Here is a 15,369-nt window from a genome sequence, read left to right as displayed (position 1 = left end):
TCTAGTCCTTTGTACAATATCCTACTCTATGTTTTGTGAAATCAACACACTGCACACATTCATGCTGTTGATTTAATCAATTTTAATAAATAAATACAGAAAAATAAGTTCATGGCTCCATAGAGACGTGGTCCTATAATTACAATGCAGGTCAGTAGACACAGACACACTGGGGTGAGACAGGCTGCAATCACACAGGAACAAATAATGGGATTTTATCCCTCTTCTGCACAGATTTTATGCTTGCATGGCTGATGAAATGTGAGCGATAATCAGATTTCATGTGACATCCACTCCTTATATAGGCAGAGAATATCCGATCGCAGGTCACAAGTTAAAAATCCAATTTGTTGTACCCCTGAAGCTGCAGTGATTGACAGGAGTAAGCTCTGTTTGCTGAGCTATGAGGGGAAAATGTAGCTTATTGTACAGCTTTGGCCTTCTGATCCTCTATGAAACTTTACACTTCTTCTTGAGGACATATACAGTGTGCATGTGAAAATATAGAAACACACAGAGGCATTATATGGTAAAATAAAACTATATGGAGAGACCCCTCCACTACTCAGTAACTTGTCAATGACAGTTGGTCAAAATGACCAACAAATCTATCCATCGGTCCCAAAACACTTGTAGAACGTTACCAGCTACAGCAGTCATACTGTGTGCCATTCATCATTCAGTGGGTTACCTCAAGGTACTTACAGTTACACAAGAACAATGTCCTGTCAGATCCAAGACACATAGAGGTATATTGTGATAAATATCAGTAATAACATGCACCAAGTCAAACATCTCCCCTAAGGATGAGTTAAGAGAAAATATCTTTGCCACATTATAAAAAAATCAAGATACTTCATATGCTTTGATATCTGCACATCCAAAATAAAACTATGATCAAACATTATTAAAATTTTTAGTATAATTAAAAATAAGCACTCAAATACAACGGAAGACCTGCATCCCAATCAATGGTCAATGATCCTTTCAACATTATTATACAGTATGTTAGGACAAGCCATTAAATGAATACGACTTTAGGATTAAGAGGACAGAAAATCATATATTCATCTCAGTCTTAGCCATATATTATACAGTATATCATATCATATCATATCATATCAAATCATATCATATCATAACAGTCTCAGTCGTTCATTATAAGAGCTTATATTAAGAGTTTCAAACAATGAGAGAAGCAGGTTGTGCAAAGGGAAGAGAAAACGAGTGCTACTCTGTAGCAGAAGCTGGTTCAAAGTTTATTCTTATCCATATAATATCAAATATGATCATAATCATGGATCTACTGAGTGCTAAAACATTCTGACTTTTAGAGCTTTTTGAAGTTTTACAGTCAGAACCAGGGTGACACAGTTGCCACATACAGTATGAAACCTATTAATCATAGTAGGCACCTTTTAAACACACAAAACGGACTATAGCTTATATCAGTAATAAACTGTTGCAGTAATTATGTCTCCTCGACACCCTGTATATAAAGTCCCATCTGTCCTCTGTCTCACTATCTCCTGTAGGTCCAGTACTGTTCCTACCAAGCTACAGATCAGACACACCCCCGTCACTGTAATTCTACGGTAGCTCCTGCACACAGCAGCAAATGGATGAGGTTCTACTACGTCTCAACTACTGTGCTGTACACAAACTCTAGCTTAACACAATGTTAATTACATGAGCACGATGCTAGAACCGAGTGTCTGTACGTATGAAGCTTTACACGTCCCTTCCTGTACACTTGGTGTCTGCATGCTGAGGGCCTTTGCTCCTTTGCCTCAAGGTCTCTGCAGCATGAAGGCTTAGCAGGCAGCTCAGTGGTTTGCCACTTCACAAGGTTTGTGCTGTGTAGCCGGCCACCTGCCGACTGCTAAACAGCCTGCATGTCCCAAGTGAGCCAGCAGCACATCACATGCGACACTCAGCCTGACTTCACTTATAGCACATGGCAGCAGTTGTACTGAGCCAGCGGGAGAATCTTGGGCTTGTTGTGTGTCGGTATGTTGAAGGCCAGAGCTTTTTCACAGAGAGGGAACTGAAACAGTCTCTCACGCAACTTTAAGCTGTGCCGTTTCCCTGCCTCCACCCTCGGAGCAGCCTCATCCCGCGCCCCCAGTGCATTGTGGGGTTGAGATCTGTCTGTTGAGAGGTCATCTCTCCCGCTTTTCTCCGTTCTCTCGTCTTGTTTTCCTTCCTGTCCTGTCTTTTGAGCTTCCTTCCCGTTCAGGCTGAGTCTGGCAGAGGGAGCAGGGATGGAGGGGACAGAGGAGTTGGATTCAGGGAGAAGAGGAGGTTTGTTGGTGTTGTTGTTGGGTTCTGTCTCCTCATCCTCTCCTCCCTCTGGGCTTATGGGGTCTGGCTGCCCCTGACAGCACGGGACCCCCAAGCCAGGCAGAGATGATGGTGGGATTTCAGGACTCTGACTGACAGGATTGTCTCCATGACTGACTGGTTGGTCTGAAATCACACTCTCACTGTTTTCTTTCTCTATGTCCATCTCCATCTGAGCTTTGACCTCCACCTCCTCCTCTTCCTCCTCCAACATCTCCACTGAGCGTTCTAACTCTTCCTCTCTTTCTTCCTCTTCCCTGCACTCTTGATCATCTGCTCCATCAAGCATCTCCTCAGCTTCTTTCTCGAGCTCCTCTACTAACAAAGATGACACCAAACCTCCACCCTCTTTTGCCAGACTGCCCTCCTCCTCCTCCTCCTCTTCCTCTTCCTCCTCCTCCTCTTCTTCTTCTTCCTCACAGATCTGCTGTAACGCCGGGAGGTTCTTGGTGACAGGAGGCTCTTCATTCAGAGGTGGACGGAGGGTGAAGCTGAGGCTGGGCTGCCAAGGTCCAGGGAAAGCTTGCTGAGACGGGGGCCTCGCAGCGAGCAGGTCCCCACACTCAGGCACTCCTGAGCGGGGAGAGCTGGGAGAGAGGGCCCCTGAGAGCCAGTGGGGTGGGGCCTCCGGGCTGAGCAGGGCATTATCCAGCCCCTGCAGCCAGTGGTGAGCCTCGATCTCCTCGAGTGACGCGCGGCAAGACGGATCCTTCTGGAGCATCCTGGAGATCAGGCTGACAGGGAAGAGAGGGAGAGTTTTATTGTTTTATGGAGAGGATATAAGCAGCCAGTTTGTTTGCATCACATTTTGATGATCTGCCATTAAAGCAAAGTATCTTGACACAGAGAATGACTGATTTAGATCTGATCTAGGCAATCTCCATACATGTTAACCATGTCTGTTAGTGAAATATCTTGAAACTTGTATCAGTTTTGAATGTCCAGAAGGTTGTTCTGTTCTACTCTGCTCCTTTTTTGAAATCAAACACATCATCATATGACCGAGGGCTAAGTCATATGACAAGTACTGGGTCAGATGTTCCAGGATGTGTTTGCGGCCAAGGATAATCTAACAAACCACTTGGTTGAGGGTATTTCTGCATAATGCCTCCTAACTACCGCTGAATGAAGAAGAACTGGAAATGAGTGTATAAAGGCGTTCATTCACTCAGGATTCAGAACAAGAACAGCAAGCAGATATCTTAGTTTCTTTCAACATGGATGCTGTACTGCTCCTGTTGTTGCAATTTGTACCACACCAACAAATTTGGTTGTCACTGGCAACAAATCCCATTAAAAGACAAAACCACCAATGTGTTAAGTCTATCTGTCACTTTCCAATCCTGTTTGTTGCCTGCTTGTTCCTGCTGAAGACATGAATCTTTAAAAATGGGTCACAAATAGAAAGCTTGCAGCACTTTCTAGACATAACCTACACACATTTGGATTTTCATAGCAGTTGGATTTGAATTGAATAGATCTGTAAAAACCCTTGCCTACCATCTACTTCTTCCTTTGATTATTCCTCTGTTGATCAAAAAATGAGACAATGAAATTATCCGGAAGACTGTATTTTAAGGTTTTATGTCACAGTAATGTTGTTAACTCTCCAGACTTGCAGCAGCCGAACAAACGTTGATGTTAACGCTGCCGTCCTGTGAGCAGAGGACAGTGTGTGTGTGTGTGCCAGGAGTGAAGGTTATGTGAGAAGACACAACTAAGTGTGAGTTGTATTTTGAGTTGTATTTTGTTCCAGGAGTGTGCTCGTGGGTCTCTGACAAGATTGAAATACAGTTCAAAGTTCAAGGACACAGATATTCTTGTATTAAAGAAAAGAACAGCCAATATTTGGTGGCTAACACTCGCTGTTTAATGCCAAGTGATTCACTGTTTTAGCAAGAGCTGTATTTGCAGCAGGCTGGAGCAGCCTCTGACAACTAGGACACTAAAATTATCCACCGAAACGCACGCTAATGAGATGATTTTGCGGTCAGCAGCTCCTTAAGACGGGGTGACACACCACATCTATTCTACAGCAGAATGTCTCTGAGTGAGAGTATGCCTTTAAATGAAGAATCAATTTACAATCAAAAAAATAAATGTGCGAAGATAATAAAAGATTTTATTCTAAAGCTGTGGTCTGAGAGGAACCTTGATCTTAACCAATGCCATAGTCTAACCCCACCGTCATTCATCAGTACTCACTCTCTGCAGTCGCCTGAAACATGTTCAGGGACGGAATAGCGACAGTCAAGAATCATGACCAGAGTCTCGCTGTCGTTGGTTTCCTGGAAGGGAGGGACTCCACACACCAGCATGTACAGGATCACCCCGAGAGACCAGATATCTGGAACACACACACACAAAGCAGAAAAATGAGCCTTAAATAGTAAATCGTCTCTGGCATTAAAATAGCCTACAATCCCTCTGCTCTCTGATCATGTTTAGAAAGCTGTGAGCCTCATATTCAATATATAAACATATTTCCTCTTTGATTTGAAAACAGCCAGAAATGTTTTTTTTCTGAAAATCTGATTTTGTCCTATACAAATCTACATAAAAAGATCGTCTATTGATCCCAGTGTGGAAATTCTATTTTCTCTCTTGCCTTCTCCACATCCTCCACAGAGAGGTCAGAGGTCAGGGTAAGTAGAAACAGAGCGGCCTCCCTGCTGAGCGTTATACAAGGTTATACGAGGTTAGATTAATTCTTCAATGACATGGAATAAATAAATGAGAGGGAAGTGGATGTGTAACAGTTGGATGTCCGGTTTACGTGTCGAAACTGCACACGGATGGACCTGGTAACCTTGACCCCTGACTCAAACACACACACACATCCAGGCTTCCTGGTGCTGACCAACAGCGCTGACAGTGTGTTCTTTTCTCGTCTCCTCCCTTTCCTTCCCCTCCTCCTCCTTCTCCTCCACTCTCTTGTCCTCATGAACCAGTCGAGAACACTGTGGCCGGTTCAAGGAAACACGCACACACATGCAGAGGGAAGGGAGCCGAGGGCTGAAGGCCATAACAAACAGAGGGCTTGTTGTGGTGTTGTGCTATTCTGAGAATAATCTTGCTTTCCTTCTCTCTCTTTTCTGTCTCTCCTTTTTCTGTTTCTCCCAAACGCTGGGCATAGGAACACTGCTCACTCTGTTCACATTGTGTGTTAACTGTGATGAATCAGTAGAAATAAATCCAGATCATATATCTAATAAAATGCTGCTTCTGCTAATGTAACATTAGTTTCATGAGTCGTTGAAAGGGCGATTGTTTGAACTTTTATCAGCTTTCTTCTCTGTAGAGCTTTACAGGGAGCACTGCCCTCTAAAAAGAGATTAAAACATAGTAGCACATTCATATTTAATAAAGCAGTGATTGACTTATTGTGATATTTCCACTCAACGGTCCAATTGACAATTTTTAGCTTTCTTCATACATTTGGTGTTTTCTCTCTACTGGCGACTGATCTGCTGTAGTCAGATCATATCAGATGATGGGAAACTAAAGAGATTTTCTTACTTTTGAGAGGTTCTTCACATTTTCAACACATTCTTAAAGCATCCACAATTATTTATGAACTACAGCACCTTTCTTTTGCATTTTTTGGTGTGGCTCTATGGATAGCAATGACAGTTTGTCATTCTTTCGTCCAGACTGAGATATTTCAACAACTATTGGATGGATATTTTGTACAGATGCTCATGGTCCTAAGAAGATGAATTCTACTGACTGGTCATCTCTTAAATTTACTTCTAGTGCCACCAGCAGGTCGAAATTAATTTCTCCAGTGCTTTGGTTTATGACTCAATAACATTCCCATCAGCCACAGTACTTTCAGCCCCTGTATTTTGTGTTTGGTGCAAATTAGCAAATGTTAGCATGCAAGAGAGAGGGGTATGACAAGTAACAAAGGTCCGAGGTGCCCCAGTTTGTCACTTTTGATACTACATTTATGAAACTAGCAGAAAGACATCAAAGAAAAGAATACTCATTTTCTATTTGTATTTAGAAAGTCGACATCAACATCCTTCTCTGAGTATTCTGTAAGCAGCATTCGATATTGAGAATGCACCATCATTGCTAATGCAAACCTATTTATACTTTATTTGTACTTATTTATTTACAAGTTTCAAGATACGGATCATTATTGCACTGGACAATCTGCAGCTTCCTAAAACTATAGTGGAATTGTTAAGATACTGTCATAATGGCAAATAAACTTTCATTAATAACTTAATTTCATTATAATATCCTAACTAGATTAGATGAAGAGGGTTTCAAAAATGTACTCTTTCATAATGTGATAAAGATCTGTACAGTATCTATCCTTGCATTCTCACACGTACCAGTCCCATGTGTAATGAACATTCAACCATTGTCCCACATTACTCTCATGATGGTCCAAACAACAGCCCTCAGTCCTCCACATACAATGTACACTCACATGCACACTCACAAGCACACTCATTCCTGTCTAGAGAAGTGTTATGCAACAGGAAGGAGGAGAAGCCACTGAGTGCTGGGAGTGTACTTTTCTCTGCTCACTGGGGAATATCGCACATTCTCACCACGCATTAGTGGCCTGCTGACAGTACAAACATGAACTACACACACACAAACACACACAGTACATATAAACCAGATGTGGATGGGCCGAATCTAGACATAATTTTAACTATAAAAGTGCTGATATAAGATCCAGGGGTCTGTAGTCCAACTGTGGCCCTTTTCAGAGGCCGCCTCTTTTGAAGCGTGCATTTCAAGACAAAATACGTCATAAGGGGTCAACAAAGCCGTTCCTACTCCAAAAGCTCATCCAAGTTCGGACAAAAAAATGCAGCCCTCTTTGACCACATTTGGAAGACAAAACTGGAGTATCCCAGCATCCACTGCATGGACTTCACTTATTAAATGATGTATTTAGGTCATCAGACACTGATAAAATACATTGTATCACATGAACTGGACCAATTATGAAGCCATTTTCCCTCATGATCTTGACGTATTTCATTATTCTAATATGATTATGTCCTAACCCTGATATAATGATCCTGATAGAGATGGGAAGCAAATGATTATACTGTACATAAATGTAGTGTGCATTCAGAGGTGCATTTTTCTTTCAATATAGGCATCATTGTCACTATTTTATCTTTACTTTAAAGACTTTGTGTAAGCACCAGTATTTCTTGGGAATCGGTTGAGCTTCATGGAGAATGCAAGAAATGTTAATAAAATATTTGCTCACTTTCTTAAAATAACAATTATAGTTTTGTAAGATTTTTTTGTCAGAATTAAAGGTGTACACTGGCAATTCAGTACATCTTATAAAGTTAGGGGACTTGCTTAACTGATTTTTAAAAATAATAATCTAATTGATGCAGCAAAGGACATCATGAATTTTAGTTCCTAGTGAGAGCTTAACTCCAAAAAAACTGGATCCTACATTTCCCATAATGCAATTTGATAGTATCCTTTGTTAGACTGTTCATACCTGATAAATGGCTGCATCTTTCAAACTCAGTGCCCCCAGTTTGTAATGCAGGCTTTCAATTAAAATTGTGAATTCTTTACGCCCAGCCTGAGATAACGGTGATGACATCATCATTAGTTATTTTGTCCTACTTCAGAAATCTTCCTCAGAGCCACAGAAGACATTATATAATTGCTTTCAAAGGCTGAGTAGTACTAACCATGACAAGTAAACTGATCTTTATGTGTAAAATTGGTGGCATGCCCCTTTTTACAGATGCCACTGAGTGTAACATGTGTTCAGGAAAAAAGCAGTTATTTGGAGTATTTCCCCTTTAAGTCTGCAGTGTTGTTATAATTTCCAACACGCACATAGTGACGGTGTGTTGGATCTGGACTTTGCAAGCTTTGGAAAAGTAGTTCATATAAAGAGTCCAGCAGCCTTCAGGTTGATATGAACACACTGACAAAGAGGTTTTGTCTGTAAAACTTCTTTGGTTATCCGACTATTCATTGATCTAATTACGGGGGGCTTTCCATGTGCTTCTTCCCATCAGGTTACAAGCCAAGCAACCAACACTCTCCACCCTCGAGCAGAGAAATGAGTGATGTATACCATGTGGCAGCCAGACAAAGATGAGGCATGGAATTCTAAATTTTGCTGTGGTTTAATACATCACACTTTGTGGACAATGGACAGCACATCAGAGCGCTGTAACCCAACCTGACCTCAGGCTTCATTACTGTGTCTGACTAATTTTGAATCACACATCCTGTCAATGCTCTTAAAAGAACAGGACTGACACTAAGAACTACCATTTACTGTTTTAGACCTTTAGAGAGCAGATTTTTCTCACAATTTTAGCTGCACTAAAAACCCTTAAATTGATGTAACAAGTATTTAGACATTTAGACAATTAGACTACAAAACAACAAAATAATCACAATCACATCCAATGCTATTTACAGTGTGTAGCTGACACTCAGCTAGGCTTATAAAAACTGTCAAATGCAGAAGTTCCTCTTGCACAAACTCCACCAGTGTGGGCCTTCCTCCATTCTTATCTGACATTTTCCATAACATTGTTGCCAAGCAGAACTTCTCTGTCACAACTTACACATTCACTAATAAACTATGATTTATTGTCTCCTTGTCTATAACAAACCAGGTGGATCCAGTTCCATTTCACCAAACGGCTATTTTCTTTAGAAATCAGCAGATGAACATACACTACAGCTGTGGCGACGACCTTTCATTGACTTAAAATCATTTTCTTGTCTGTGAACCTGACGTCAACACTTAGAGCTCAGAAACAGTACACACATGCATGCACACAGTAATGAACAGATATTATGTAACTGTAGGCAGTGTTTATCTTTGTCAAAGGCGAGAGGCCCTTCTTGTCTCTCCTCTGCATCATATGACTGTCATCAAACACACACAAACACACACACACACTGTCCTCAAACAGAGTACACATGTATACTTTAAGACTCCCAACAGTGAAGGAACCACAGTGAATTAAACAGCAGCCTGTTTATACAGACAGAGCAGCCTATCTGTGTGAGTGTGTGTGTGTGTATAGACATGTTTATGAGTCACCTTACTAAGCTGAGATCACTAAGGGACATCTCTTCCTCTGTGCAGCTCAGGATTATCACACACACATTTGTGGGCTTGGGTGACGGTAGTGTACATTTCTGTCAAAGTGATGACATAATCATGATATCTAAAGCTTGAGTCACATCAGAGTAGAACAGAAAAGTGCACTTCAGTTGAAGTGAAGCAGAAAACTGTCTTGGAGGATATAATAAAATGGATTTAAATGGACGCCCTCCGTGTGGACGCTTTTAGAAACAGGAACTAACGTGAAAAAAGGAACAAATGCAACTCATAAGTCATGCTGAGGTTATAAATGCATGTGAGCCGTGTTTCTTCACCACCACTCGCTTTCATACACATGTCATGTCCTCGCTAATGAAGAAAACATCCTTAATGTAAAAATATTCATTCAAATGATCTAACTCTATTTAGGATTTTTGCCATCAAGGATGTTGTAAACACTGCAGGATAATGTGTAAGAGCAACTGAAAAAACCTGTAGATGCCCTTCTACAAAAACAGCTCCTAATTGCAGTTGGGTTGCATTTGTATTCAGTGCAGATGCATTTGTAGTCACCAGAATAAATAGCGCACAAACCCTGCCAAAATCCAGGCTAGTCCAGCTAAGCAGATAAGACCACCAACCTCCCTGAAGCGGACATGCTGTGTCCCCCCCCCCCCCCCACCAGAAGAAATCCCTTTTTTTCTTCTGTGTCTATAATGTCAAATCCCACAATCTGTCTGCCTGCCTCACCTCTAATATCAGACACATCCCTGCAGTACGGACCAGCCACTTTACTATGAATAAACAGCGATGTCTGTTATCCGTCTCTGTCTTCTCTCTCTCTCTCTCTCTCTCTCTCTCTCTCTAACACACACACACACACACACACACACACATGCACACACTCACACTCACACAAATGCTTGCTGTGCAGTGTGAGAGGCCAGTGGTGAGCTGCAGTATTTGGTTCCACTGCAGAACGTGCCCAGTTGGCTCATGACTGGCTGGCTTTCCTAGACTGACCCAGATACACACACTAATCCTTTACACACACCGACACACACACACACAGATCCATACACTTCATATACATGGGCACAAACACTAACAAGCACATAAATATGATAGGACAAATAGAACAGGAACACAAGTGGTAAAACACACACACACACAGGATCAAGGGGACAAATATGGCCACACACATACACACACACACACACACACACACACACACAGGGACAGTAATGAACACATAGACATATGGGCTCATGCAAATAGGTACAAATACAAACATGACAGCCCTAAAGCTGAATTTGTCATATGAATTTACTGTTTGTCACGTTAGCAGTTTGACCTTGGAGACAGCAGTTGACAAAAAAATCTGATGTTATCTTACTAATGTGACCTCATTTCGGCTCATCTGCTGACGAGAATAGTGTGATATGATCGAAAGCTGCAGAACAGCTACTGAATTGGACAGCTTTGTAAACTGCTGTTTCTAAGGTCAAGAGGGAACTTTAAAGCCAACATGGGAGATAAATCCTTTGAAAAAAAAACTGAATCTACTATTCCCATGACAACTGGGCAAACTCTATCTGCTGATGAGGATCATGGTATATGATAGAAAGCTCCAGAGCAGGTAAGACTGTTTCGTCAAATGATCAGACAAACTTGTTGGGCCTACAATAATCTCATTTCCTCCTCAGTACAGAGTAATTAATAACTGAATTGCATCAATTGTGCTAAAGTAGATTTAGTCACTTTAATTACGGTTTTAGATGCAGTATTTTAAATGCTGGATGTTGAATGTGACCTCAGGCTATAATTTGTATGTAATGTATGCTTGTTTGTTATATTAGTGTCAACAACACAGTTAAATTTGCATGACTAGACGCCAACACGTGCTTGTTTATTTAAGCCAACACTTCACTTTCAACACACCTGCATCCTCACCAAAAAAACACTTTTCTGTTTCTCACCTACAGCTGGAGCATCATACTCTTCTCCCAGCAGAATCTCTGGAGCGGAGTACGCTAGTGACCCACAGCTGGTGGCCAACATCATCCCAGGTTGGAATAAATTGCTGAACCCAAAGTCCGTCAGCTTCACAGCCCCCTGCTGGGGAAAGAACACTACATTCTCAGGCTTCAGGTCCCGGTGCACCACGTGGAGCTGATGGCAGTACGCCACAGCGCGCACGATCTGGGCAAAATGACGCTTGGCGGTGTCTTCAGCCACGCCTCCCTCGTGGCGCAGGATGTAGTCGTAGAGGTCACCCCCCTCGGCCAGCTCCATGACCAGGTAGAGGGTGGTGGGTGTGTCGATGACCTCGTAGAGGCGAACCACGTTGGGATGCTGCACCAGCCTCATGCACCTGAAAACAATTAGTAATGACGGTTACTTAACAGAGGAAATATTAGCTTTTCATAGCACTTTTTATTTAGACAAGTGCATTCTTTTTTTGTTCAGATGGGTCACACACAGGCTTCTGTTGGAGCTATTTGGGGTTTAAAATCAGTCTGTTTGAAATCCCATTAAATCTGATTTTTTTTTAAAAAAAAAAGCTGCTCCTGCTTTTGTTTTTCAGTCTTAAATAAATATCATTCTTTACCTCACTTCTTGTAAGAGGTGGCTCGTTGCCATGACATCAAGTTTTGTCTTGTCAATCATCTTGACAGCAACCAGCTGCCCAGTGTTGACTTGACGAGCCAGTTTGACCACCGCAAAGTGGCCCCTGCCCAATGTCCGACCCAGATGGTACAGTCCGCTGAGATCACAGCGACCAGGGCTGCTCCTGAGTTCGGGATGTCCATCCTGGGCTGAAGTTATTTCTCCAGAGGAATCCATGATTGAAAGAAAAATAGGGGTTGAAAGGTATGGGGGACTGGAGGAGGAGTTGAAAATAAGGGCTTCAGGAAGATGGAGCCAGTGATACGAGGAAAACGCAGATGGAAAATTGTCGTGTCAAGGTGTCAGGGACAGAGGGAGGAAGGGGGTGGAGGGCAAAAATCTTCCTCACTGTTGGAGAGTCGCCTGGCAGGACAAAGAAAAGACAAAACAATGAGACAAAATGACCGTGTTGATAATTCTGGCCTTTGGCCCAGAGGGAAAAGGGCTTTAGATGAGGTCAGCTGCTGCTAATTCCTCATCCCTTCAGGCACTGGACCAGAAATAGAATATTTCTCATCTTTTAATGAAGGCAGAAACGACAGAACAAGTTTAAATAAAGTGGTTGAGAGTAGATCACAATGTATAGGACCGTGGTGCAGTGAGAGCAGTAGAGAGTAAATTATTCTTTTATTGTCTGTGATGTGGAGGACGCTGTGTTTGGCTCCATCTCAAATAACACCCATCAAGCACAAATGGCACGTCGAATCAATACTGTAACAGGAAACCATAATGTATGTTTGTGTGTGTGTGTGTACACGTGTGTGTTTGTGTGTCATTAGTTTGGCTAAGAGGGTCAGAATGTGGCATTAGATCTGGTGATGTCATCATCAGATCTTCCCAAGGGTAACAAGTTCATCTGCCATCATCAGCTTCATCACCATGATCATCATCAATGCAGTCACCACTGTCAACTTCATTGTTTTCTTTATCACGCTCGCCCTGTGAATACGCATCATCAATACTTCATCAACATCATCATCATCACTTATTTATCACTATAGCAGCATCATTAAAGACAGCAGCAGCCTTTCACAACATGTTTAAAGCCCCTCTCCCAAGTGGACACTAGCAGGCCTCACCGTGTTAATATGAGCTGATATTCTTATCTGTGCACTTTTTTTTATCTGATCCATAACACTGCGTAATGTTGCCTACGGGCTGCTACACTTGTGTTGAGGCCAGCTGTTCTCTACTTGGCCCCAGCTGCAGTCCCGAGTTGGCACATACGCATGTAGTCATCCTGCTGGCTGCTGCTCAACACCTCCAATCTCTCACTGACACTGACAGCGCGACAGGAATATAACGCGGCTCCTGGACCGGACAGACAGCTATGAAAACACAGTAACATCGGAGCTAAACTTACCATTGTTGTGCAAATATCCTGCAGATATCCCGAAGCTGCGAGCTGCTTGTTCTGTCAGCGGTCTGAATTCAAACGTGGAAGATGTCAGCACCGCGCTCTCTCTCTCTCTTTCTTTCATAATACTCCATGTTCGCGGTCCATGTGTGCACATACTTTCCTCATGACCGCTCGCCTCAATGCTCTCCAGAGTCTAGGGCTTGTGTGACTGGCCGCGCGCTCGTTCGTCAAACGAGAACATCCCGTGCGCGCGTGTGCACGTACATACGCGCGTGTGTGCCCGGCTTCCGTCTGACGTCAATACATGCCAGCTCGTTCCCGGGCGCAGCAGCAGCCGGCGGCGGTGACGAGCCTTCCGTACACAGTGGAGAGACTGAATAACTGAATGAATGCTTCGGAAGTCCAAGAAATTATATAACTGACTAATGTGGGTTTTTTTTCTCTAAATAGCAGGGAAGTATCGAGCTGTATCATAGGCTAATGTACACAATAACCTCCATTCCAAGGATGTTTTTATTGTAATGACTTGATTCTTTTGAGAGGTCTCAGAGGACTACAGGGGAAACACTTGGACAAAAAAGTTGTTTCCATTTATACTCTTAGCCTGCTCTCAGAGACTTGAATGTCCTAAAAAAAATCACATAGTGTTCCTATTAGCCAATATCTCTTTTACATTTTTTATTTTAAATTTCTTTCTTTCATTTTTATATGATTTGGGATTACTTAATTTTGTGTGTTATGCACCACAACACCAAGGTAAATTCCTCGTACGTGCAAACCTACTTGGCAATAAACCTGGCTCTGATTCTGATGCTATGGGAAGTTTCAGTGTGTCAGATAAAAGGCCGTTAATGATCTCGTGTAAATGTAAGTTTATTTTTTGTATGCATGTTAGCCTGTTTCTGTGTCTATTGGTCTGTCTTATTTAATCTGATGTCACACGTGACATTGCCTTACACTGAATTTTAAGTTCAAAATAAAGGTGACTGCATTTAGAGCCTTTTATTAGATTTCAAGCACTGTTTTATTGTAAAGCTGCTCTAGTCTGCTTGATGATCTCATCCCTGCTGCTCTTTGTTTCATCTATCGGCCAACCAGCAGAATAATGGGGCCATCTAGTGGCTTTAATTTTCTTTTCTTTTCTTTCTTTCTTTCTTTCTTTCTTTCTTTCTTTCTTTCTTTCTTTCTTTCTTTCTTTTTTTCTTTTTCTTTCTTCACTGCACCCTCCCATGTGCCAACATACCGTACAGACAAAAGATAGAGTTTTGGGTTTCAGTCTCTCTTTTGCTCTTTCTCTTTCACACACACACAGAACAAGGAGACAACACTGCATTTTCTATCCAGGGGTTATATGTCTCTTAAGTTGTGTCTGTTTTAGTACTGGTACCATGTCAACTGATGTTGCTGTTGCTAAAAATACTTAATAGTTTGGGTTGGTTGGTGGTGTGGTTTGGTTTGGTTTGAACAGCCACTATGTGTTCTTTTCTTTGGCACCATCTGGTGATAGTACCAGGAATGACATATGGTAACTTTAAAGGTTACATATTTTTCACTTTTCCAGGTCATTATTTAATCTGGGGCTCTACTGGAATATCTTTGCATGATTTACAGTTCAAAAAACTCCTTATTTATCTTACACTGGCCCTTTATGCAGCCCCTCAGTTCAGCCTCTGTCTGAAACAGGCAGTTTTAGCTCCTGTCTCTTTAAGGACCCCCTCCCGATGAGCCCACTCTGTTCTGACTGATTGGTTCAGGAGGCTACTGAAACAAACTATAGTAGTTGGATTTCACTGCTTTTTTCTCCTTTACTTGAAATATCAGCTTCTCAAATACATCCATACATGTTCGAGCCAAAATCTGATCTGAAATATGAGTGGACAATGCAAACAATACATGAAACAACCTTCGCAACCACGGC

The 15,369-nt window shown here is 42.0% G+C and overlaps 1 protein-coding gene across 1 annotated transcript; it reads right to left on the bottom strand.

Annotated features, from left to right (window-relative positions):
- Positions 1–56: 56 nt before the first annotated feature.
- Positions 57–13,801, bottom strand: snrkb (SNF related kinase b). Its single transcript, XM_042410693.1, has 5 exons — positions 13,455–13,801; positions 12,033–12,454; positions 11,401–11,795; positions 4,549–4,690; positions 57–3,077 (listed from the first exon to the last, which is right to left on the bottom strand). Exons 2-5 carry the CDS (start codon positions 12,266–12,268, stop codon positions 1,949–1,951), a joined length of 1,902 nt encoding a protein of 633 aa, XP_042266627.1. The 5' UTR covers positions 12,269–12,454; positions 13,455–13,801; the 3' UTR covers positions 57–1,948.
- Positions 13,802–15,369: the final 1,568 nt, after the last annotated feature.

The sequence above is a fragment of the Thunnus maccoyii genome, chromosome 5 (assembly GCF_910596095.1).
Source record: "Thunnus maccoyii chromosome 5, fThuMac1.1, whole genome shotgun sequence".
NCBI classification, from domain to species: domain Eukaryota; kingdom Metazoa; phylum Chordata; class Actinopteri; order Scombriformes; family Scombridae; genus Thunnus; species Thunnus maccoyii.
Note: the sequence above shows the minus strand (reverse complement) of the source record. Positions and strands in the feature narration are given on the sequence as shown.

Coding starts and splice junctions, on each gene's coding strand:
- snrkb (XM_042410693.1), bottom strand. CDS start 12,268: ATGGATTCCTCTGGAGAAATAACTTCAGCCCAGGATGGACATCCCGAA. Junction 11,796..12,032: donor CACCTCTTACAAGAAGTGAG/GTAAAGAATGAT, acceptor AATTGTTTTCAG/GTGCATGAGGCTGGTGCAGC. Junction 3,078..4,548: donor GTTTCAGGCGACTGCAGAGA/GTGAGTACTGAT, acceptor CTTCCCTGTCAG/CCTGATCTCCAGGATGCTCC.